Genomic DNA, 25,838 nt, shown 5'->3' with positions numbered 1-25,838 from the left:
GCACAAATTGTCAGTCCATTGTTTGACTCTTCAATTTTGTTCACAGGCAAGGCAACGCTTTGAAGAGATGGCATAATCAATTTCCACAACCAACACACATGGGCCGATTGCAGCACAGTCATTAGTTTTGGGCCGATTGCAGCACAGTCATTTGTTTAAGATTAATATGTAGGGTAGGATTTGAATTACTCCCGATTAAATTCCGTCGATTGTTAATAAGCGAATAGCAGCATGAGTTCTAATTTTTATGTGACCGGGACCTAACTGATAAGTGCTACTCGGTTTTAGCTATCCTGGGAGTTGTTTCTAATCAGAATGCTGCTGCTGAACAATGTTAAACACAACGGAAAGGGGTTTTTGCAATAATCAATGTTAAGATATTTTACACTATTTGAGCGACATTGTGGTAGATGCAATCTGAGACAGACACTACTTTCGTCTTACACTTCTAATTACGGTTAATCTACACAGATGTCAGAATTTTGTATTTGTTCACACTGTATAACAATAGTTAGCATACTCAATATTCACTGCACTCCAATGCGTGGCCGGTGCGGGTGCGTGATTTTCGACACTCCACAAACTTCTTGAACTGCCGTCAGTAATATCACTAATCATGATTTGGTAATGCGGTGACCGCGCGGCGATGGGGACACACACAGCCGATACATCACGGGATACTCTCTCCCGCGATTCAGACAACGGTATACTCTCCCTTCCTGTCGGCTACGCCCAGACTATCATCACATTCACTCACTCAGCGCTCGCAGCTCTTGACAATCCATTCTACCTACCATCGACTTGTGTGAGGCAAAATGTGTTTATCCCTGGGTAAGGGATCGTGGGCGCTTTACAAATTACAAGTGGCTGTTAGGGCCATACATTTCCCAGCACGTATTATAGGAACTGTCTGCAGGGACTTCATTCAGAACAACCTTCTAGATCTACTACAGGAGGTGCTCCTGAAAATAAGAATAAACGTATGGTTTACATATGGTAGAGCTCTACAAGATTTCAGTCGCAGTGTTAGAGACGCACTGGCTTGCACATTGCCCCGACCTCAATCCGCAAAATGTGCGCTGTTTTTGATACCTAAAAACCCGAGTATTATATAGGATCCAAGGGAAAAGAGGCTGAAGACAAAAATCCCACGAAGTGATATTAAGCGCGTCGAAAATATAGTTAAAACCATCATCAGTTCACCATCATCAGTTCACCATCAGAACAGCATTTACATGCCATCTTCACCATTGGACATTGTGGTAATTAATCGAGATCCAAAGTGAGAATAGAGGTCTTAAGAATTCGACTATCTTTGTAAAAGATAAGAAACAAATATAAAAATAAAACAAATGGAGTACTGTACGAAAAAAAGTTAGGCGCCTAGAAGTCAATGGAAGTAAGTGATCTTTACTACATTTTGTCAAAGTTAAGTGCAAATTTGAGGAGGTGGCACTTTCTTTAGCTGCGTTTACTCTGATGTGTAATGCTGTTTCCAATTTACATACGCGCTGATTATCTATATGAAAGCCTAAAAAACACTGAATATGTGCTACTTCGCCAATGTTCAGCGACTCGGTAGCAGGTCATTGCACTTATCTCTTTTCGCTTCTGTGTTCTAACTCATAATAGGGTAATAATAAAATAAATCAAAAATCATTTATTTCTCACAAAAAAATGCAAGATTACAAAATCTTAAATCCGTGAAGTATCTGTCCTCCTCATTCGGTCTGCTAGCACTGCTGTTGTCGTTGATGCAATTCGGCTGTTCTCTACGTAAGGGAGCTTTATGTGAAATGTGTTCTAGAATGGTGGGACAAAGCACACTAAATATATGACTATTTGTATTTCATGTGCGTTACCTTCAAACTAAGGTTGCTTCGAGGGAGGTTGCCTAGAATTATAAGTCGCCTCAAATTCCACAATGGCTGGTCACAGATCTAGTTATTAAAAATTCAGTAGCTTGTTCATTGACTGCTTGTAAAACAGTTTGGATTCAATTATTCTGAAGTGTGGCTTTCCATCCTTGCGACAGTAAACCTATTGGAAGCCTCAGAACTATCTGTTACACGTGTTCTGGGACAAAAATTTCTCGATTGCAGGGCAGGGCAATTAATCTCTAAACTTATTACCAATAAATACCATTCGACCTATTAATCCCCATTTAAATGCAGTTTGTTTACGGTTTTCCTCACAATTATTATTTACAGTCCTATATCGAAAAACATTTTTAAGTTCACAGTGTGTCTGGATCTATATTTATCATCTCTGAATGAAAGTGCACTGCCAGAGTAAGAACAATTGGACTATGCAGTTTCCTTTCCTAGCCAAGAAGTAATACACAGGATATACACAATTAAAGTTTCAGTTTCAAAACGCTGTAGAAGGAGATTAGAACGACATCAAATTCGAACATCAGGGAAAAAAACGAAAATTTGACCAATAGATGGCAATGTAAGCGTCTTAACGTAAATGGGATATGCTACAAAGGACAGATGAACCGCAATAGGACGGCAATGGTTTGAGCTGCACATTACACCATCCGTACTGTTCAATGTACGTTACTGCACAAGCTCGGCAGTCAATAACTGTAACACTGTTAGTTACGCAAGCCCATCCACCAAGGCAAGGTCGTACCACATCGTATGGGAAAAATCTGTCTTCAACTGTCCTGAGGTCAAAAATCGCATAAAAAGCAAAATGGCATCAATTTCTAATTGTCGTGAGACTGCTGTAAGACATGTTCAGTATGCTGCTCACTGTTTTATGCCATAAGTTAAATCAAGAAACAGGAAATTCCACAACAGGTCGGAGTGTCTCTGGGGTCACGTTTAGAACGCGTTGCGCAATGTGTGCTATCAGCTCGTTCGTAATTGGAGCACTGAACACATCTTTCAGATAACTCCGAAACCTGAAGTCGTACGGATTAAGATCAGATGATCTGGACCGCCGGGCTGTAGGGAAACAATGGCTGATAATTCTAACATTTCCGAGATGCCTCTGCAGCAGCCGCCTAATTGGCTTTGCAATTTGTGGAGAAGCGCCATCTTGCATAAAAATGATCCCTTTCACATATCCACGCTGTTGGAGATTGAAATAATGATGGTGTGCAAAAGACTCTCATAGCCTTTTCCAACGACGGTACTGGTTACAGGACCCAAAGGACTCATTTCCTTGAAGAAAAAAAAAAAAAATGGCCCTACGATAAACGATTCCGTCAATCTGTATCACACCGTCATCTTTGCGAAATGAAGTGATACTGGTTGATATGCAAGCGGATTTTCCATTTTTTTTGTTTTTGTTTTGTTTTGGTTTTAGGGCGCAAGACTGCTATGGTCATTAGCGCCCGGTCTGTGACTTAGGAAAAGGTAAAAAACGAAAATGGAAACCAGCAGCAATGGGAACGAAACTCAAAAAATTGGAGAAACTAAAAGCTGAAGGAAAGCTTAAAAAACCACTACAGAAAGGGGTTGGTTGTCCCCAAGAAGAGCATCAAATGACTGACGTCATCTCACTGGCACTAACAAACTCGAGAACGCGATCGGCTGAGCGCGTGTCACCTGCTAAAATGGACGATATTTCAGGCGACAGCTGTAGACGGGCGCGTAACGGAGTAAAATATGGGCACTCAAGTAAAAGGTGTCTTACCGTCCACAGCTGAGAGCAGTGGGGACAGGGTGGGGGAGGATCGCCGTTTAAAAGATGTCGATGGCTAAAAAGACAGTGCTCTATCCGGAGTCTAGTTAAAATTACCTCCTCTCGACGACGCGTTCGGGAGGAAGAGGCCCAAGCACAGGGAAGAGCTTTCACGTCCCGCAATTTATTATGGGAAAGTGTCGACCAATGTGCGTGCCATAAAAGAACAACACGACGACATAAAACACTCCGTAGAACGGCGAAGGGAATCGTGCAAATAGCTGGCCGAAGAAGAGAGACTGCAGCCTTGGCCGCTATATCGGCCGCCTCATTTCCACAGATACCAACGTGTCCTGGGATTCAGAGGAACGCCACCGAGACGCCCCCCAAGTGGAGCAAGCGTAGGCAGTCCTGAATCCGGTGGACCAGAGGGTGGACAGGGTAGAGAGCTTTGGGACTGAGGAGAGAGCTGAGAGAATCTGAACAGATAACATACTGTATCTGCTGATGGCGACGGATGTATTGGACAGCCTGGAGAACAGCGTAAAGCTCCGCAGTATAAACCGAACACTGGTCGGGAAGCCGAAATCGAGTTGGGGTGTCGCCAACAATATAGGCACTCCCTACACAAAACGATGTTTTTGAGCCATCAGTGTAAATAAATGTGGCTTCCTTCATTTGTGCACATAGAGCTACAAATGCCCGACGATAAACAAGTGAAGGAGTACCATCCTTGAGAAACTGACAAAGATCACGGAGCAGGCAGGTCCGGGGACGGAGCCAAGGCGGTGCTGTACCCCAAGTTGTCAAGGAAGTTTTAGGAAAGCGGATGGAAAGAGAATGGAGCAGTTGACGGAAGCGGACTCCCGGGGGTAGTAGGGAGGAAGGGCGGCCTGCACACCCTAAATCCAAGGAGGCGTCGAAAAAAATGTCATGAGCCGGATTTGCAGGCATGGAAGACAGATGGCTAGCATAACGACTCAGAGGGACAGCTCGCCGATTGGACAGCGGAGGTTCAGCAGTCTCAGCATAAAGGCTTTCCACAGGGCTTGTGTAAAAAGCTCCAGACACTAAACGTAATCCACGGTGGTGGATAGAGTCGAGACGTCGAAGAATAGACGGCAGAGCAGAGGAGTGAACTATGCTTCCATAGTCCAATTTCGAGCGCACTAAGGCGCGATAGAGGCGGGGAAGGACCACTCGGTCCGCTCCCCAGGAGGTACCATTCAGGACACGGAGGGTGTTGAGGGATCGCAGACAGCGAGCCGAAAGATAGGAAACGTGGGAGGACCAGCACAGTTTTCTGTCAAACATAAGACCCAAGAATTTAGCGACGTCCGAAAACGGAAGGCTGACAGGTCCTAGATATAAGGAAGGTGGAAGAAAATCCGTACGACGCTAAAAACTAACACAAACGGTCTTACTGAGAGAAACGCGGAAGCCTGTTTCGATGCTCCAAGAGTGGAGGCGATCGAGACAGCCTTGAAGACGTCGTTCAAGAAGGCTGGTCCGTTGAGAGCTGTAGTAGATGGCAAAATCGTCCACAAAGAGGGAGCCCGAAACATCAGGAAGGAGACAATCCATAATTGGATTTATGGCAATGGCAAACAGTACAACACTCAGCACGGAGCCCTGGGGTACCCCGTTTTCTTGGGCGAAAGTACGGGAGAGAGTAGTGTTCACCCGCACTTTAAATGTGCGCCCTGCCATAAATTCGCGAAGAAAAAGGGGCAACCGACCGCGAAAGCCCCAAGCGAACAGCGTGCGGAGGATGCCTGTCCTCCAATAGGTATCGTATGCTATCTCCAGATCAAAAAATATTGCTACTGTTTGGCGTTTCCGGAGAAAATTGTTCATGATATAAGTGGAGAGAGCAACAAGATAGTCAACTGCAGAACGATGCTTCCGGAAACCGCATTGGGCAGGTGTTAAAAGACTGCGGGATTCCAGCCACCACGCTAAACGGTAATTCACCATACGCTCCAAAGCCTTACAGACACTACTCGTGAGAGAAATAGGGCGATAGCTAGAGGGGAGATGTTTGTCCTTTCCAGATTTCGGAACAGGAACGACGATAGCTTCCCGCCATCGTCTGGGAAAAATTCTGTCGGTCCAAATTCGATTATAAAGGCGAAGGAGGTAACGCAGACTTTGGTATGATAAATGCAGCAACATTTGGATGTGGATACCATCCGGTCCTGGGGCGGAGGAGCGAGAAAAAGAGAGTGCATGTTGGAGTTCCCGCATGGAGAAAACAGTATTGTAGCTTTCGCGATTTTGAGAGGTGAAAGCAAGAGATCGCACTTCCGCTGCACGTTTCTTCGGGAGAAACGCTGGCGGGTAATTTGAAGAGCTCGAAATCTCAGCAAAGTGCTGACCCAGTGAGATAGAAATTGCGACGGGGTCCACTAATGTATCATGCGCGACAGTGAGCCCAGAGAACGGAGAGAAACTAGGCGCGCCTGATATCCGTCGAATCCGACTCCAAACTTCCTAGGAGGGAGTAAAGGTGTTAAATGAGCTAGTAAAGAAGTCCCAGCTTGCCTTCTTGCTATCGCGGATGACGCGAAGGCACCGCGCACGGCACTGCTTATAGCGGATACAGTTGGCCAATGTAGGATTGTGTCTGAAAACGCGAAGAGCACGTCGCCGCTCACGTATTGCGTCACGGCATGCCACGTTCCACCAAGGAACTGGGGGGGCGCCGGGGCAATTCGGAGGTGCGAGGTATTGAACGTTCCGCAGCTGTAAGAATAACGTCTGTAATATGAGTGACCTCATCGTCGACGCTAGGAAAGTGACGGTCATCGAATGTCGCTAGAGACGAAAAAAGTGTCCAATCGGCTTGGGCAAACTTCCAGCGTCACGGGCGCATATATGGCAGTTGTGGCTGCAATCGAAGGACACATGGAAAGTGGTCAGTCGGCAAGGGCGAACCATTCGAAGTACCGAAAGGTCCAAATGAGAGAAATTTGTCGTGGAGGCAGACAAAAATGTAGGGTCCCCAGTGTTGAGGCAAACAAGATCCGCTTGGTGGAAGACGTCTAGCAATAGTGAGCCACGCGGACAAGAATGTGGAGATCCCCAAAGCGGGTGGTGGGCATTGAAGTCCCCAACCAGCAAATAGGGGGTGGAAGCTAACCAAGAAGATGAAGGAGATCAGCTCGTGCCATTGATGTGGACGATGGAATGTATACTGTACAAAGAGAGAACGTGTATCCAGAAAGGGAAAGACGGACAGCAACTGCTTGGAAGGAAGTGTGTAAGGGGATTGGGTGATAATGGAGAGTATCATGGAGAAGAATCATGAGTCCTCCATGTGCTGGAGTGCCTTCAACAGAGGGGAGATCAAGTCAGACTGACTGAAAATGGGGGAAAACAATGCGGTCATGGGGAAGCAGCTTTGTTTCCTGAAGACAGAAGATGACCGGCGAGTAGGATCGTAAGAGGATCGTCAATTAATCCCGATTGGCTCGAATGCCGCGGATATTCCAATGGATAATGGACATACGGTGGACAGAAAATGGAAGAATGTGACCAAGGTTGCCGTCAACTCAACGACTGCTCAGAGCTTGCGACCGACAGCGTGGAACGGCACTCAGCCGAACGCAGAAGATCCTGATCCATAGGTTGTTCAGGAGCAGCTCCTGCCACCAGCCATCGGCCGGTTGATCGGCCGCCAGCAGTGCGCTTCGGCGACACAGAAGACGGCCGAGGGCGGTTACCGCCAGGTGGTGCTGTAGATGAGACACGCAGTGGCGGAGAAGGAGAGGAACTGGGTTTCTTATTAGCCTTCTTGGAAACATGATGTTTAGATGAAGGAGGAACCGATGGTTGTGAAGTTGGGGTACGTAAAAAATCTTCACGAGTATGCTCTTTTTTGGAAGTCCGGGTGTCTGACTTTTGGGATCGAGGTTTGGCAGAACCTGAAGAAGGGTGAGCCATAGAGTGAGCAGGTGAAAGTGGGGGGGTTGAACGGGCGATCATTGCGCTGGCCGATCTGACGAACGTGTCACTAAAGGTGAGATTACAAGTCTGTGTGGCCGCCTCCTTTGTTGGCCGAGGAGAGGCAAGGACAGTGCTGTATTTTCCTGTCTGAGGCACAGTGGGCTTTCGACTGGCGAATAATTTTCGAGCAGTAAAGGTCGACACCTTTTCCTTCACTCTGAATGAGCTTTTCGTCTTTAAAAATGGGGCAATCTCGTGAGGAAGCAGCATGGTCACCCATACAGTTGATGCAACGAGGGGACGGAGGTGGAGAAGCACCCTCATGGGCATCCTTGCCACACTTAACACATTTGGCCGGGTTGGAACAGGACTGGCTTGTATGATTGAACCGCTGGCACCGATAGCAACGCGTAGGGTTTGGGACGTAGGGGCGAACGGAAATTATCTCATAGCCTGCTTTTATTTTCGATGGGAGTTGAACTCTGTCAAATGTCAAGAAGACAGTATGGGTTGGAACGATGTTCGTGTCAACCATTTTCATGACTCTATGAACAGCCGTTACGCCCTGGTCAGACAGGTAGTGTTGAATTTCCTCGTCAGACAATCCATCGAGGGAGCGCGTATAAACGACTCCACGTGAGGAATTTAAAGTGCGGTGCGCTTCCACCCGGACTGGGAAGGTGTGGAGCAGTGAAGTACGCAGCAATTTTTGTGCCTGGAGGACACTGACTGTTTTTAACAACAAGGTGCCATTCCGTAATCTGGAACAAGACTTTACAGGACCTGCAATTGCGTCGACACCTTTCTGAATAATGAACGGGTTGACTGTGGAGAAGTCGTGACCTTCATCAGACCGAGAAACAACAAGGAACCGTGGCAATGATTGAAGGACTGTCTGTGGCTGAGACTCATTGAACTTACGCTTGTGAGCAGACATAGTAGAAGATGAGGAAACCATTGCGAAAGTATCCCCCATGATTACCGGCGTCTCTGATGGCGCGCTCCTTCCTTGTGGGGGCCCTCTCTGAGGGCACTCCCGCCTTAGGTGATTGTTCACACCTCAGGTCACACCTCCCAAGAAACGGATGGAGGGACCAATCGGCACTTTCGGAAGGTATCAGCTCGGGTAATCACCCCTCCCTGGGCCTGGTCGTTACCAGGGGGTATGTACGTGTCCTACCTGTCTACCCGGGGCGGGGAATTACGCGTTACCCCGTCACCGGCTATGCATGGAAATGCGTGGGTCGGCCTTCAGACACGCACAGGGAGGAAAAAAGAGAAAGGAAAACAAAGAAAGGGAAAGGAAAGAAGAGAGGTCTCAAACGCCGCAGCGGAGAAAAGGGTAAAGAGAAGAGGTAAGGAAAAGAGAAGGACAAAGGAAGGACGAAGACTTGCAAGCAGAGAAAGCCAAGAAAGCGTTACACTTTCGAGCATCCGTCTTCGGACGTAGGCACAAAACATACTCCCAGAGGGGAAGAAAGGGAAGGAAAGAGGCGGAGGTGAGTTGGAGGGGGGGGGGCAAGATGAGGGATGGGGAAGGATGCAGAAAAGGAAGGTATGCAGCCCGGAAAGGAAGGAGGGCCACATTAGCTCGGGGTCCCGTGCTCGCTACGCACGTATCCACAGAAGAGTTGTGGATCCCCTGGGGGGGGGGGGGGGATTTTCCATTGTCCATATTCTGCATTTCTGCATACTGACATGTCCCAGTAGACTGAAATGGGCTTCATATGCCACAGAATTTTCCATGGTCATTCACTGTGCACTTCCATGCCAGAAAGACATGTTAGAGCGAATGTTTATCTTTGTGGTAAGTTAACAGGGAGTAACTACTGAACATGGGTAATTTTGTGCTAATAGCAGCTTAGGAGGTTTCATAGAATGTTATGCATCTTGCTGACAGTCATGTCCAACGTTCGGGGAACTACCTTGCACCGCATGTTTGTACAACACCGCTCGCTCGCCCCCCCCCCCTCCTCCCCCCCTCCCCCCTCCCCCTTGTAACGCTGTGGCCACGTCTTCGACAGGCATCAGATCAACTGCTTTTCTCACTGTGCCTCACTGCACTTAAAAAGAACCTGTGTTTTCGAATTTTCTTATTTTCTCCAGACCGTTAGCAGACATCAGACCAATGCCTTTTTTCATAGCCTTGAGTGTCCGGAACTTGTGCTTGGCTACTCCAGTATCTCGCCATCCTTCACAGAGACAGGATGTTCGGCGTCTGGAATGGAAACTGAGGAACACCTGGGTGTCGAGTGTCTGTTAGTGTTCACATTCCGACGGTAACACTGCAAACTATTGGTCAAATTATCGTTATTTTATTTTTTATTCCATAAACTTCTCCTGTGTCAATGTTATGCTGTTCAAATTCATTCTGAGCAGTGGCTCTCTTTCACAGTGTTTTGAAGATGGAACTTTAATTATGGACACTCTGTAGTTGAAACCAGACCAAGTACTTACACAATGAAGAGCCAAAGAAACTAATACACCTGCCTCATATCATGTATGGCCCCCGCGAGCACGCAGATGTGCCGCAACACGATGTGGCATGGACTCTATTAACGTCTGAAGGGAACTGATGCTGGACGAACTGACACCGTGAATCCTGCAGGGCTGTCCGTAAATCCGTAGGAGTGCGAGGGTGATGGAGATCTCTTCTGAACAGCACGCTGCAAGGTATCCCACATACAGTCAATAATATTATTTTCTTGGGAGTTTGGTGGCCAGCGAAGTGTTTAAAGTCACAGGAGTGTACCTGGAGCCACTCTGGACGTGTGGGGTGTCGCATTGTCCAGCTGAAATTGTCGAAGTCCGTCGGATGAACAATGGTCATGGATGGATGCAGGTGATCAGACTGGATGCTTATGTACGTGCCACCTGTCAGAGTCGCAACTAGACGTATTAGGGGTCCCATATCACTCCAACTGCACACGCCCCACATCATTATAGAGCCTTACCAGCTTGAATAGTCCCCTGCTGACACGCAGGGTCCTTGGATTTATGAGATTGTCTCCATACCCGTACAAGTCTATCAGCTCGATACAACCTGAAACGAGATTCTTCTGACCAGGCAACGTGTTTCCGGTAATCAACAGTCCAATGTCGATGTTGATGAGTCCAGGCGAGGCGTAAAGCTTCGAGTCGTGCAGTCACCAAGGGTACACGAGTGGGCCTTCGGCTTCGAAAGCCCATATCGATGATGTTTCTTTGAATGGTTGGCACGCTGACATTTGTTGATGTCCCAGCATTGAAATCTGTAGCAATTTGCCGAAGGGTTGCAGTTGTATCACGTTGAACAATTCTCTTCAGTCGTTGTTGGTCCCGTTCTTGCAGAATATTTTTCCAGCCGCAGCGATGTCGGAGATCTGATGTTTTCCAGATTCCTGATATTCACGGTACACTCGTTAAATGGTCGTACGGGAAAAATCCCCACTTCGTCGCTACCTCGGAGATTCTGTGTCCCATCTGCTCATGAGCCGGCAATAACACCACGTTCAAACTCAATTAAATCTTGATAAACTGCCATCGTAGCAGCAGTAACCGATCTAACAACTGCACCAGACACTTGTCTTATATAGGCGTTGCCGACCGCAGCGCCGTATTCTGCCTGTTAACATATCTCTGTATTTGAATACGCATGCCTACCAGTTTCTCTGGCGTTTCAATTTATATCCCACTAGATCTTTGCATCTGCTCGACTTCAAAACTTACCTCTCTTATTGTCTCAAGAAAGGATACTTGTACGCATGATGTGCTGCATTCAATTCCACACTTTCGGAAACGTCACTTACTTCAACTACCTTCCAGGATCCTCGATTTGTCTACAGCAATCGACGAAACACTGTAAATGCTTGAAGAGATGCGTAGTGTCATAGAAGCTACCGCTAAATGAGAATAAACAAAACCAGAGCAAGTGTGCGATTTGTTCCAATATTGAACACTTGGCACTTGATTTATAACGACTGATCCATTCGCTAAGAGACAGGTGACAAAGTATGACCTTAACACGCTCTATATATCAAGCCAACCTAGTTATTATGTGACTCCACTGGGGTCTCAGACGACGTCAGGTGTTCTAGGAAAGTAAGCTCTCATTGTTGGTGCTGAAAGCGAAAACAGCGTATAGGCATAGATGTTCTGAGTAATCAAGTTTTTGGGTGAAGTTTCTGGAGAAGCGGTATTGCCCTCAATTGATTCCTTAGTCTTCTTTTTGTATCTCGAACTTTTTCACTGTCGTTTTGAAACAGTGTGTTTACCATATAGTCAACACATAAGCTTCCAGGCAGTGTTTCGCCGAAAGAATGTCGTCTTCCCTCCAGCGATGCCCATCTGAGTTCACAAAGCACGTCCCCAACACTCGCGTGGTGATCGAACCTACCTGTGACATGAAACTGCTTCGATGTCTTCGTTTAATCTAACCTGATGCGGGCCACAAACACTAGAGAAGTAATCAAGAATGGGTCGCACTCGTGTCATATATGCGGTCTCCTCCACCTTTCCTAGAATTGTTCAAATATACCGAAATCGACAATTCGTCTTGTCTACTACCGTTCTTCGGTGCTCGTTCAACTTCTTATCGCTTTGCAACGTTACTCCTACGTATTTAACTGACGTGACTGTGTAAAGCAGCACACCATTAATGCTGTATTCAAACATTACACGACTGTTTTCCGTACTCATCTACATTAACTTTCATTTTCCTACATTTAGAGCACGCTGCCATTCATTACACGAAATAGATAGTATCTAAGTCATCCTGTATCGTCCTAGAGCCACCCAACGACGACACTTTCCAGTGCACTACGGCTTCATCAACGAACAGTCTCATATCGCTGCTCATCATATGCGTCAGTTTGCAATCTGACACTGTGTCAAACATTTTCCGGAATTCTTGGAATATGTAAATCTTCCTCTGTTACAGGGTTTCATCCACGATTTCTGCGTCGAGTTACATATAGCTAATGCCAGACATAAAAAAAAGAGGAGAAGTATCAGTTGTACTCACGACATGGGAGAGAGTTTCGGCGAGGAGGAAGCGTCCGAACTGGTCGTCGCCGACGGCGGAGACGAGCAGCGGCGGCGGGCCCGTGCGGGCCAGCGCGTCCGCCAGGTTGCGGCCCACTCCGCCGCCGCTCTGCGTGCAGCGGCCGCGCAGCGTGCGCCCGTCCGCCTGCAACATACCACACCGACCACTCTTTATCCAGGCTGCACTGCCGTCGGCAGCCGCAACCACAGATTTTCCCAGCCTGGGAGAAAAATAAAATTTTGGGTTTGATACCACGGTACTTGTACCGAGTCCTGGTGTATCAGGGTGGCCAGCCCAACCTAGATCCGGTCAGCTGCAAGGAGTTAAACGCTGGCGGATCTGGGGCAACGGTTACTACCACAATGCGCAACAGCAAATAGGGACTAATCGGATTAAAGGGACCAAACTATGAGATTAGCAGTCCGTTCATCCTACATGCGTCAAGCAGGGAAGAATCCTCAGAAAGGAAGGACACAGTAGACAAGTCCTGATGAATTAGAGTGTAACTTAAGATCAATAAAATCAGGAGATAGGCGCTGCGGGCTTTCAAATAATAATAAAATGAAATGGTTTGAGGTGGTGGCTCTCAACTACGTATCATCAGACTCAAAGTTGAAATATTCAAACTTTTGGCTGGTTTCGTTGTCTAGGGGCTGGGATACGTAGTTGCCGCATCACAAGCCAAATATTGCTGAGTCTACAGTATACAATGTGAATATACACATGAATCGAATGCTGTAAGGTTCCTATCACTCGGCAATCTCGAATGTAAATAGAAATTTATATATAAAAGTTTGAAATAAATAAAATCTGCAGGTACTATCTTAACGCCTTTAAATGATGAGTACGATAGTAGAAGTACTTTTGAGTATGTGGTATATTTCTGCAAAACACTTACTGATATCGATCTCCCAGCAATTAAATAAAATAAGTTGAATAACAGGGAAACAATAGATTCCTACCGCACGTAGTTAGTTATGAACGACAACACAGCTCACGAGATATTCACTTCTAAACGCATACTACGTCTTCACCGTAGAAACCTCGGAAATCTCACAAGTTCACAAGTCCGCACTCTGTATCTCTCACGGACACGCGCAAACCGCTCCACACTCCAAGTCTCTCTCGCGACCGTGCGTCCCTCGTGACGTACTGTTCCAGACTCCCCCGTGTTCTCTCCCGTGCTCTTCTCCCACTTCCATCCAGTCTCCCCATCCACGAGCGCTGTCACAGGCTAGAGCGCTCCCACCATATCTTAGGCCAACGCATATTCACAGACATAATGAAAAACATTCGAAATACTGGATTTAAATTTAAATAACTTGAAATTAAATAAATATTCCTACGGGTGGACCATGTACACGCTCTAACATACGTTATTAAACACACAAACAAATTATAAAAACATATCAAAGGAATAGCAAGCAAAAGTAGGCCATTAGCCTAATATCTCTGTGCTTTCTAAAACACAGTAAATATTTGACCAATTTCTTCGTGAATAGTATATATCTGATATAAACAAAGACAGAGATGAATAAATATATTTATAAGCATGCAGCTACTGTTTTTTCGTGTAACTGTGAAGTACTTATGACATGACGCGATCGATAGTAATAGGCCACTTTGATCTCCAATAACTCATGTATTAATCAAGTAACATGCCTGTAATTTATACCAATTTAGGTTTACACTAATAGCTTTCTAAAGACACGTCGATCGACGCAATCTGATGAACTGTTTAGATTTTGGGAATTCGTTGCTGGGTGTTACTTGTATAATTTACAGTCAGATACTAAACTTTAAACTAATAAAGATATTAAAATCTGATTACACTATCAGAATGGTCGTGCAAATAATGGTAATGTACATGTTTCTTTTTTAGCTATCGTGATTCATCTGGCTACTATTAATTTCTATACGAACTGTGAAATGTCTTATTAAGGTTTCACAAAGTCCGCCATCTTTGGCATTCCCGGCGTGTCTCCTTCATCGACAGCGTCACCATGGAATTCCCAGCCACGCAGCTGGACCACACGCTGTGGCTACCCCTCATGCTCAGCTAACGTTCGACACCACATGGTTGCTGCAGGGCAGAATATTTCCAGGGCGCCACAACTCGCCCGTTGCCTCACAGCGCCAAGTAGAACTGAGGAGAGGGGAAGAGTGAAGAGAGGGGGGGGGGGGTGCTCCATCCAGAAAGCAGTTGCACGCTGAAATGTGCCTTCAAGTCAGTGTAAAATTGCATCAGAGGAAAAATTCCCCAGTTATGCACCATTTAAAGATGCGAGTAATGCGAAAATTTCGCATACATGTTTTGCCACGCCATGAAAGCCCATTCCAACAGCGAGGGGACTGATTCTCATTGTATTTATTAGACTCTTAAATGACTTTCCTTTCTCCCATCGCCTTTCTGAATTTCTTCCGTCATTGTTCATTGTCTTTTTGCCCGTGAAATTTAAATACAAATCGCACACTGGGGAAGATGTTCGACGAAAGCGCCGACATGAAGCTAAAATTGTTTAGTCATTGAACTATTGCGATTTCAGTCCTGTTGAAATCGGCCTCCTGTGAAAACTTACAGTTTTGATTAGTTGAGGATGTATAAAAATGTGTGTTTCAAACATGTCTACCAAGTAAAACATCTCTATGCAATTAAGTAATTATTCAAAAAATGCCTTTACATGAGCGACTCTTACAAAATAGTACCAACGAATGGAGACATACATAATCAAGTGACGCAAATCTTGTGTCACAAATACAGAGCCTTTTTTCTTGCTGATAAACTATAAAGACATGCAAACAGCATCTTAGAACGCAGAAACTAGTCTCTGCTTTACACTTTCTCTACGTATTTTAATGATTCCATAAATAAATAAAAAGGTAATGTTATAAAGCCCCAATAACACGTTATGCAATGCGAGACACACCCTATGCGTTTGATCGTTTTTTTCTCTCCCCCATTACCACAAGGAAACTAGCAGTACGGGCAAGTTGATAAAAACCTCGAGACAAACAACGACTAAGAGACAGTAAACCAGCGACATATGTAAAATAACAAGAATTAAAAACGTGGGAAGGGCAGCAGCTAGGCCAGACCACTGACCACAGGCCTCGTGGATCGGAGCGGGTAATGGGGCACCCCTCCATTCCCTCATGCGGATGAGGCCAATGTGCCCTACCTCACAGAGAGAAGTAGAAATCGCCTTCAAGCGTAAAACGTCAGCTGCTATGGGATCATTCGCTAGCACCAGAGGTAGCATGTAAGCAAGTTTACAGATTTGGGCCACCATCAGGCAGGCACCACAACGGCAGTGGAGCAGACCTTCACGTCGTAGGATGTAGCCATGGGTCAGCCAAGTGCGGCCAATGCAAAGCCAACAGAATGGTAGATTCCTTGATAGAAGAGGAAGCCTGCCACACGGTCGTGATCCCATTTATCGTTAGCAGTTTTTTGGAGAAACCAGAGCACACCAATTCATATTCCAAGTCTCCAACAACAGAGTGTAAAGGCGACCAAAGATCCGGCTGCGGTGCCCCCATCTCCAAAGTCAGCAACCTGGCTGCCAACTTGGTGAATTGGTCAGCATGATCCTTCTCTGGGATCTCAACGTGACCTCACATCCATACAAAACGACCAATCGTCCAGCTTGATGGAGGTCGGAATGGACATTTTGGATGATCAGAACCAATTAGTATCGAGGTTAGCATTAGTTGATAGCCTGACGACCACTCAGGAAATCCCTGCTGGTTAAGAACGTCTCGCCAGTTCAGGGACGAAAGTGACTGAGGGCTCGAGCGATTGCCACCAGTTCTGCATTGAATACATTGCATCTGGTCAGTAGGGAGCATAGTACACTGTACCTTGGATGTGTGTATGCAAAACAAGTTCGTCTGTCGACAGTAGAGCAGTCAGCATAAACCACTTCCGACCTGGGAGGTGCTTCAGTGACAGCCAGAAACAGGGCGAAAACCATGGGGTCAACAGAATCTATCAGACTAAAGGATACGTCGAGATAGGTACAAGCACAGGGTGAACACCAGGGGCGTATATGTGATTGCTCCATGACAAGAGGTGACATTGGGGGAAACTGGAGCTCAGAACAGAGACACACTATGTAAACTGCGATTGAAACTGCAATCCTTGGCCATTGTTGTGGGAGGTGGATCTTCCTAACAGGACAAAGGATGCGGTTGTTCGGATGATCAGGGGAGCAGCGAATGTGTATCACATAGCTGAGCAGCACTTATTGGCACCTGATCTGTGGTGGAAGGGCCCCATCTTCTGGGAGTAGGCTGTTCACAGGGCCATCCCGTAAGGCAGCAGTTGCGAGTCAGATCCCACAATGGTGCATCGGGTCTAGCATCTGCAATGGTGTAGGCGATGCCGAGTGATATGTAAGATTTCCCTAAGCAGGACGGGACAGGATCAGAGCTTTGTAAAGCCATACAAAAAGAGGTGGCGCGGTCTTGTTGGTAACGAACTTTACTCGGACTTTTCTTGTGCCTTGCAGGGATATTACTTTGGCTGTACCCGCAGAAATTTTAAAACTGAATAAAAGGGGGGCATTGCTCAATCTGTAACAGCTTTTTGAACTTTTCCTCAGATTCTCCTCAAAGTAAATTGATTTGTGCAGACATTAATAAGCGCACCTGACAAAAAAAATTAATCACCCCGCAGGAGACAACTGCGCCTTAATACCACGTAACGCTGCTTCTGGCTTTGGTAACGGTCTCAGAACTGCGTGGAAAGAGCATCCACAGTTTTCTTCATGTGTGTCATACCTAGCTGAAGCAATTCACACTGATGATTAGCTCCCGCTTCACGTCCTCTGTGAAACTGTAGAGTGGAACCAGATCACGGTACAAAAAACGAAATACCCGCAAATCATCAGAGTTCGGTCTGCACTACATCCTCCACACAGTGTGAGCTGAACGCCTCATAGGGACGTCGGTGCACTCAGCACCTCGCAACATTTAAAAAGAGGCAAAGTTGGGTCTTTTCGGACCACACTACAAACGTCCAATCGGCTGCTGTCCACCTTCTGTGTTGTTTGAGCCACTGAAGACGTGCTACCTTGATCTGCTGCCGTGAGCAATCGCCTTTTGCAATATACCAGACTCCAGATGTCCGCTGAATGCAGCTGCCTTTCACAATGTTCCCTCGGAATGCGGTTGAGATGGACCTGCATTTAATGAGAGCAGCATTTCCTGTTGGGTTTGAAACAGGTTTTCATGGACAAAGTGTCACGATCTCGGGTCTCTGTCGGTTGGGATCTTTTCGCGATCACTGTTCTTAGGCCGTGTTACACGGCTGCGAGAGGTACACGACACGCTGGACAGTCCGCACTGATGCACCAACCAATCGGGAAGCCTCATTCACGTTGTGGCCATTAGCACATCGAAACACGACAGCTGACAGTCTGTCACGTCTCCACGCAGACCCAGCTTACTGCACCCACAGGCAGATATAAACCGCTTTACTGGCAACAGTTACGGCAGCGACGGAGACTCTTCCACCGCCTGGTACCACTTTCGCACCTTCCACAGCGTTCCAACTTGGCCGATGTTTTCTTTTAAAATGGTGGTTAATATTTTGTCTAGAATGACGTTTTCCACTTTGCAACGGACTGTGTGCTGATATGAAACTTCGTGTCGGATCAAAACTGTGTGCCGAGCGAAGATTCAAACTCAGGACCTTTATCTTTCGCGGGCAAGTGCTCTACCAACTGAGCTATCCAAACACGGCTCACGGAATGGTCTCACATCCTTACTTCAGCCAGTACCTCATCTCCTACCTTCCACACTTCACAGAAACACTCCTGCGAAATTTCTTAACAGAGCATAATTTGCTGCAGAGTGAAAGTCTCACTCTGGAAACATTCCCCAGGCTGTGGCTAAGCCATGTCTCTGCAGTAACGTTTCTTCCACGAGTGGTAGTCCCGCAAGTTTCGCAGGAGAACTTCCGTGAAGTCTGGAAGGTAGGAGATGCGGTACTGGTGGACATAAAGTTGCGAGGCCGGGGCACGAGTTGTGCTTCGGTAACTCAGTTAGTAGAGCATTTGCCCACGAAAGGCAAAGGTCCCGAGTTCGAGCCTTGGCCCGGAACACAGTTTTAATCCGCCAGGAAGTTTCAATATTTTGTCTAGTGAGCTTACAGCAGTTCTGGTTCTCGCAGAAGGAAGGTTAAAATTGAACTTCCCGCCGTCAGTGACATCATTTTAAACTCTGGAGTAGAAGAATGGGAACTACTGTGATATTCATAGTTTAACGAGACCAAGAAGAATGTATATCAGGCTAGCTGGACGCGGACTTGAGCGCTACTCCTGTGGTCTACGGCCCGTAGACGATAGGTCATTGGAGATGATTCACATTGCAGATGCTAGGTTGGTTGGTTGGGTTAAAGAGTAAAGGGACCAAACTACAAAGGTCATCGGTCCCTTGTTTCAAAAAAAACACAGAGCACAGGGGAACTATCCACCAGTCAAGCGAAGCACGAAAAGAAAAACTCCAGGGGAAGAAAAGCCCCATGGTCCATTGTAAGACAACAGGGAAAACAGAGCACAGCAACAAAAACAACATAGAGAGCAAAGGCAGAAGGAATTAAAACTGCACAGCAGAGAACTGTGGCTGGCTGATCACGAAAATAATAGGATGAGCCAGCCACTCTGCAACACGTTAAAACCTCCAGCCTAAAAGTTTAGGGCGGAGTCGACTCACAACACAAAACTAAGTAAAAGAGAGAGCTCAAAAGAGGGTGATGTTAAAAAAATTTAAATGGACCTATAAAAGCCGCTGGCGCGAATAAAACTTAAAACCCGATCTGCCATAGAGACATTGTCACCTAAGAGAGATGATAAAGCACCCTGGAGATTAAAAGTTCGCCTGAGGGCGGTTAAAAGAGGACAGTCCAACAATATATGGGCCACCGTCATAAGCGCACCACAGCGACAATGAGGGGGGTCCTCTCGACGCAGCAGATGACCATGCGTCAGCCAAGAGTGACCAATGCGGAGCCTACAGAGAACCACAGAGTCCCTCCGAGAGGCCCGCATGGAGGAACCCCACACAGTCGTAGCCTCCTTTACACGCCGCAGCTTGTTGGGTACAGACAGGGTGCGCCATTCGTCGGCCCACATCCCAAAGACCCGACGGCGTAACACCGATCGGAGATCAGTTGCCGGGAGGCCGATCTCCAACGGCAGTTTGCGGGTGGCTTCTTTAGCTAACTTGTCGGCGTGTTCGTTGCCCGCTATCCCAACGTGTCCCGGGGTCCATATGAACACCACTGAACGGCCACGTTGTGCAAGAGCATGAACGGACTCCTGGATGGCAACAACAATGGGATGGCGTGGGTAGCACTGGTCAAGAGCCTGGAGACTACTGAGAGAGTCACTGCAAATGACAAAAGACTCGCCAGTGCTGGTACGAACACGCTCAAGGGCACGAAAAATAGCTGTTAGCTCTGCAGTGTAAACACTGCAGCCGTCCGGCAAGGAGCGCTGGTCGACATAGTCCGCATGAGCATAAGCGTACCCCACACGGCCATCAACCATCGAGCCATCGGTATAGATAACCTCCGAGTCACGGGATTCGTCGAGGAGAGCAAGAAATTGGCGGCGCAAGACTGCAGGAGGAACTGAATCCTTTTGCCATTGGGAGAGGTCCAGCTGCAGCTGCGGCCGACGGATACACCAAGGTGGTGTATGTGGGCGGACCTGAAAAGAAGATGGAAGAGGCAAAGACTCGAGTTCACTAAGCAGGGACTGAACACGGATCCCAATTGCATGGCCTGATCGCGGCCGCCGGCGTGGAAGATGGACTGCCGCATCGGTGAAAAGGAGACGGTAGTTAGGGTGACGGGGAGAACAACGGACGTGGGCAGCATAGTTGGCTAAGAGTTGTTGACGCCGAATGTAGAGCGGAGGAACCCCAGCCTCAGCAAGTAGGCTATTAACAGGACTGGTGCGGAATGCTCCTGTCGCCTGTCGAACCCCACAGTGGTGAATGGGGTCCAGCAGTTGCAACGCTGAGTGCGACGCTGAGCCATACGCCACACTCCCATAATCCAGTCGGGACAGCACAAGGGCTTTGTAGAGCTGCAGCAGCGTGTTACGGTCTGCACCCCAAGTTGTGTTGCTGAGGCAGCGGAGGGCATTCAGATGCTGCCAGCACTGACGCTTGAGCTCACGAATATGTGGAAGCCAAGTAAGCCGGGCATCGAACAGCAATCCCAGAAAACGGTAAGTGTCAACAACCCTGAGCTTAGCATCCTGAAGATAAAGCTCAGGGTGGGGATGGACAGTGCGACGCCGACAAAAGTGCATAACACAAGTCTTCGCAGGAGAAAACTGAAACCCATGGGCTAGGGCCCACGCCTGCGCCTTGCGTATGGCTCCCTGCAACCGACGTTCTGCAACGCCAATGGTGGAGGAGCTGAAAAAGATGCAGAAATCGTCAGCATATAACGTGGGCGAGACAGACGACCCTACTGCTGCTGCAAGGCCATTAATGGCCACAAGGAAAAGGGGCACGCTCAATACAGAGCCCTGTGGAACGCCGTTCTCCTGGATATGAAGTGAACTATGGGATGTGCCAATTAAAACGCGGAATGTCCGAACAGATAAAAAATTCTGAATAAAAATGGGGAGAGAGCCCCGGAGACCCCACCCGTGCAACGTGGCGAGAATATGGTGCCGCCACGTCGTGTCATATGCTCTGGAGAGGTCGAAAAAGACGGAGACGAGGTGTTGGCGCCTGGAAAAAGCAGTGCGGATTGCAGACTCAAGGAGGACCAAAGTATCGGTGGTGGAACGGCCCTGACGGAAGCCGCTCTGGCATGGAGCCAGGAGACCCCGAGACTCGAGCAGCCAACACAGCCGTCGACTCACCATGCGTTCCAGCAGCTTGCACAGAGTATTGGTTAAGCTAATGGGCCGATAACTATCCACAGTAAGCGGGTCCTTACCAGGCTTCAGCACCGGAATGATGGTACTTTCTCGCCACTGCGACGGAAAGACACCATCACCCCATAGGCGGTTGAAGATGGCAAGAACACATCGCTGACAGTCCGGGGACAGGTGTTTTAGCATCTGATTGTGGACGCCATCTGGCCCAGAGGCTGTATCGGGGCACTGCGCCAGGGCGCTCTGGAGTTCCCACAAACTAAATGGGGCGTTATACGCCTCAGGGTGGCGAGAAGCGAAAGAAAGCCGTTTGCCTTCCTCCCGGCGTTTGAGCGCGCGAAACGCAGGCGGGTAATTCCCCGACGCAGAGGCCCGAACATAGTGCTGAGCGAAATGCTCGGCGATTGCATCGGCATCGGTGGATACTGCCCCGTTGATGGTAAGCCCTGGGACACCTGTAGAGTACTGCAATCCAAAGATGCGCCGAATCTTCAGCCACACCTGGGAGGGGGAAGTACGGGAACCAATCTTGGAAACGTACCTCTCCCAACACTCCTGTTTCCGCCGTTTGATAAGCCTCCGTACCTGAGCACGGAGACGTTTGAATAAAATGAGGTTCTCCAAAGACGGGTGCCGCTGATGTCGCTGAAGAGCCCGCCGACGTTCTTTAATGGCGGCAGCGACCTCTGGAGACCACCAAGGCACCGACTTTCGCCGGGGGCACCCGAACGAACGAGGAATGGTACGTTCCGCAGCGGAAACAATCGCTGCAGTCAGTGTCTCAACCGCCACATCGATGGTACCATGGGGGAGAGAGTCAACAGTGGCAGCAGAGGAGAACGTGTCCCAGTTTGCCTTGCTAAATGCCCATCTAGGCGAGCGCGCAAAGGAGTGACGCTGTGGCAGTGAAAGGAAGATCGGAAAATGGTCACTACCACACAAGTCCTCGTGGACTCTCCAGTGGACCGATGGTACAAGCCCTGGGCTGCACAACGACAGATCTATGGCCGAGAACGTGCCATGCGCCACACTGAAATGTGTGGCGGCGCCAGAGTTTAAGAGGCAGAGGTCGAGGTGGGAGATGAGATTCTCGACCTCCCTGCCTCGGCCAGTAACCTTCGTTCCACCCCACAGGGGATTGTGGGCGTTAAAATCCCCCAGGAGAAGAAAAGGCGTGGGGAGTTGGGCGACAAGCGCAGCCATTTCGGTCAGGGAGACTGTACCACCTGGAGGGAGATAGACACTGCAGACGGTTATGTCCTGGGTAGTCCTTACACGGACAGCCACAGCTTCCAATGATGTTTGAAGGGGCACAGGAGCACTATATACAGAGGTAAGGACATACACGCAGGCTCCACCTGACACACAATTGTAAGAGCTACGGTTGCAGTAATAGCCCCTGTATCCATGAAGAACAGGGGTCCGCATTGCCGGGAACCAGGTTTCTTGGAGGGCAATGCAGAAAGCAGGTGTCAGGCTTAGGAGCTGTCGTAGCTCAGGGAGATGGCTAAAATAACCGCCACAATTCCACTGGAGGATTGTACAAAGCGTGTCCGGTAGGGGCATGCTGGCACTGAAAAGGCAAATTACTTGGCAGGGTCACATGCTGCCACCGACTGAGCGACGGACGTCACTACGGCCATCGTTTCTGAGGAGACAGCGAGATCCAGGTCATCAGGGGACGCAAAGAGCTCGACCTCGTCCTCAGAGGCTGAGCTGACAGGGAGCGTTGGTGCGGGAACCACTGGGTCCTTACCCTTCTTGGAGAGCTTCCTTTTCTCTCGCTTGTCTTCGGGAGGAGGGTTGTCATGCTGGGAGGGCTTTCCTGACGCATCATCAGGAACAGAGGAAGAGCGTGAAGCCCTTCGACCAGCAGCTGGTGGCTTCTTCAGCCACTGGCTAGTGTCTTGTGAGACACTGGGGAAGTCCTTGGAAGGGACGCCCCCAAGGGATCCCTTCCGAACAAGTGAGGCCGGAGGAGGCTTATGCGTCCCCGGCTGAGCAGCCGGAGGGAGCTGTCGCTTCCCCGGCTGAGGAGCCGGAGAGGGCTGTCGCCGCTCCGGCTGAGAGGTGGGGACCAACGTCCCCGGTTGCTTGGGGCGCACTGCTCCCAAACTCGGTGTTTTGGGAGCAGTGGAAGAGAGAGCGGCCTGTCCCAGCGGTGGGGCAGACGGTACCTGATTTCTCTGTGGGCCAACAGAGAAGGGAGTCTGTGCAGGAGCTGGTGGCGGCAGTGTGACAGTAGCATAACTCCTCAACATAGGTGTGGGGTTGAGTCGTTCTAATTTCTTCTTCGCCTCTTGGTAACTTAAACGGTCCAAGGTCTTAATTTCTTGTATCTTCCGCTCTCGTTGATAGACTGCACAGTCCGGTGAGCAGGGAGAATGATGCTCCCCACAGTTAACGCAGGTGGGAGGCGGAGAACATGGAGCATTAGGATGTGGAGGTCGTCCACAATCACGACACGTGGGGCTGGAAGTGCACCTGGAGGACATGTGTCCGAATTTCCAGCACTGGAAGCATCGCATAGGGGGCGGGACATAGGGCTTGACATCGCACCGGTATATCATGACCTTGACTTTTTCAGGCAAGCAGTCGCCCTCAAAGGCCAGGATGAAAGCACCGGTAGCGACCCTATTATCCTTCGGCCCCCGAAAGACACGACGGACAAAGTGTACACCTCGTCGTGCCAGGTTCTCACGTAGCTCGTCATCAGACTGTAGCAGAAGATCTTTATGAAAAATAATCCCCTGGACCAAATTTAAGGACTTATGGGGAGTGACAGTGACGGGGATGTCACCGAGCTTCTCACAGGCGAGTAATGCCTGGGACTGCGCAGATGAAGCTGCTTGTATCAAAATGGCCCCGCTCCTCATTTTGGAAAGAGACGCCACTTCCCCAAACTTATCTTCGAGATTGTGCACGAAGAAAAGAGGCTTCGTCCCCAAAAACGAATCCCCATCAGTTCTGCTGCATACAAGGTATCGTGGCGAATACGGCTCCTGTCTGTCTGCAGCCCTACGTTCCTCCCATGGTGTGGCTAGGGAAGGGAACGACTTCGGGTTATACGTCACAGCGTTAAATTCCACCTTACCACGCTTAGAGACATTGGCGGTCGGACGACCACCAGATTGAGATTTCACCCGCTTCATTGCGGGGCATCCGCCCCGATGCCACCCACTCCGACCAGGGGCTCTCCCCACGGGCGCCACCCAGCCACAGCAAAGGCCACCTGGCAGGATGGCCGTTGCCGGGAGTCCCGATGCCCCAGAGAGACGAGCATCTACTCCTTGGCTTACGTGGGGAGGTGTCAGCTCAGGCATCGGCAGTACGATCCCTGTGTTGTCAGGGGGCTACAACCTAGAGGGTACATGACGACCCCACCACAACGGGCTGGCTACCGTGCTGGATTTTGGGTGCCATGGGTAGTCCATAGTGATCGTAGGTGCTGGTGGTGACGCACTAAGGGCGGTACTTACACAATACATCAGGTGTCTATGCCCAAAATGAGGGATGGAGGGTGCAGGTACGACGCAAAGACGATCAAGAGTGCCAAGGTCGTAGGGCACAGAGGACTGATGGTGCACCACGTAAGGTGTCCTTCCCCAAAAGGCTCGTACTTCTGTGGAATTTGGAAAAATGGAGGTCAAACCCTAATGGGGACCATCACATTAAGGCCAAAACGTTTGAGACTCCTTTTAGTCGCCTCTTACGACAGGCAGGAATACCGCGGGCCTATTCTTACCCCCGAACCCGCAGGGGGGGCAGATGCTAGGGAAAGGTTCGGGCTTTGGTCTGCTAACAAGGGAAACTCCCAATCGCACACCCCTCAGATTAAGTGGTAAAGTGGGCCAGTGGATACCCAGTCAAAAACTGACCACAAATCAAACATGAGAACAAGTAGTAGTAAAAATGTGAAAAAAGAAGCAAAATAGAAACTGTGAGCGGTTCAAGCTCAAGATGTATAACACAGAGAGAATTGCAAGAACCACGGCGTAGTGGCTGCGTTGTCACGGTGTTGGAATGCAAACGGGAGATCCGTGTTCAAAGCTCCCTAGCGACTCATTTCTTTCCACAAGATCATGGACGTTCCGTTCCCTCATTGACATGTCTGTTTCCATTTTTTAGCCTTAACAACTGTCATACTGTACATTGGTCAGAACACATCGTCGCAGGTGAATGTGATGAACAACCAGGGCAGACGTGATGCCCCATAGACCTCTCGGAGAAATGAAAACAACAAATAAACGGATGTGAAATACAACAAAGGAATTCAAGACTCAAAACTTCCAAAACGGAACTGCTATGTCCCACTTGCGAAGAGCAAA

At 48.6% G+C, this 25,838-nt stretch overlaps 1 protein-coding gene across 1 annotated transcript in view; it reads right to left on the bottom strand.

The window, feature by feature from the left end:
• The window catches only part of LOC126456035 (uncharacterized), a 329,352-nt gene that overhangs the window by 273,182 nt on the left and 30,332 nt on the right, over nt 1-25,838 (bottom strand). Inside the window, exon 3 of the mRNA XM_050091791.1 lies at nt 12,587-12,827. Within this exon, the coding sequence (XP_049947748.1) occupies nt 12,587-12,827 (241 nt within the window). The remainder of the gene's footprint in view (nt 1-12,586; nt 12,828-25,838) is intronic.

This window comes from Schistocerca serialis, chromosome 2 (assembly GCF_023864345.2).
Source record: "Schistocerca serialis cubense isolate TAMUIC-IGC-003099 chromosome 2, iqSchSeri2.2, whole genome shotgun sequence".
NCBI classification, from domain to species: Eukaryota; Metazoa; Arthropoda; class Insecta; order Orthoptera; family Acrididae; genus Schistocerca; species Schistocerca serialis.
Note: the sequence above shows the minus strand (reverse complement) of the source record. Positions and strands in the feature narration are given on the sequence as shown.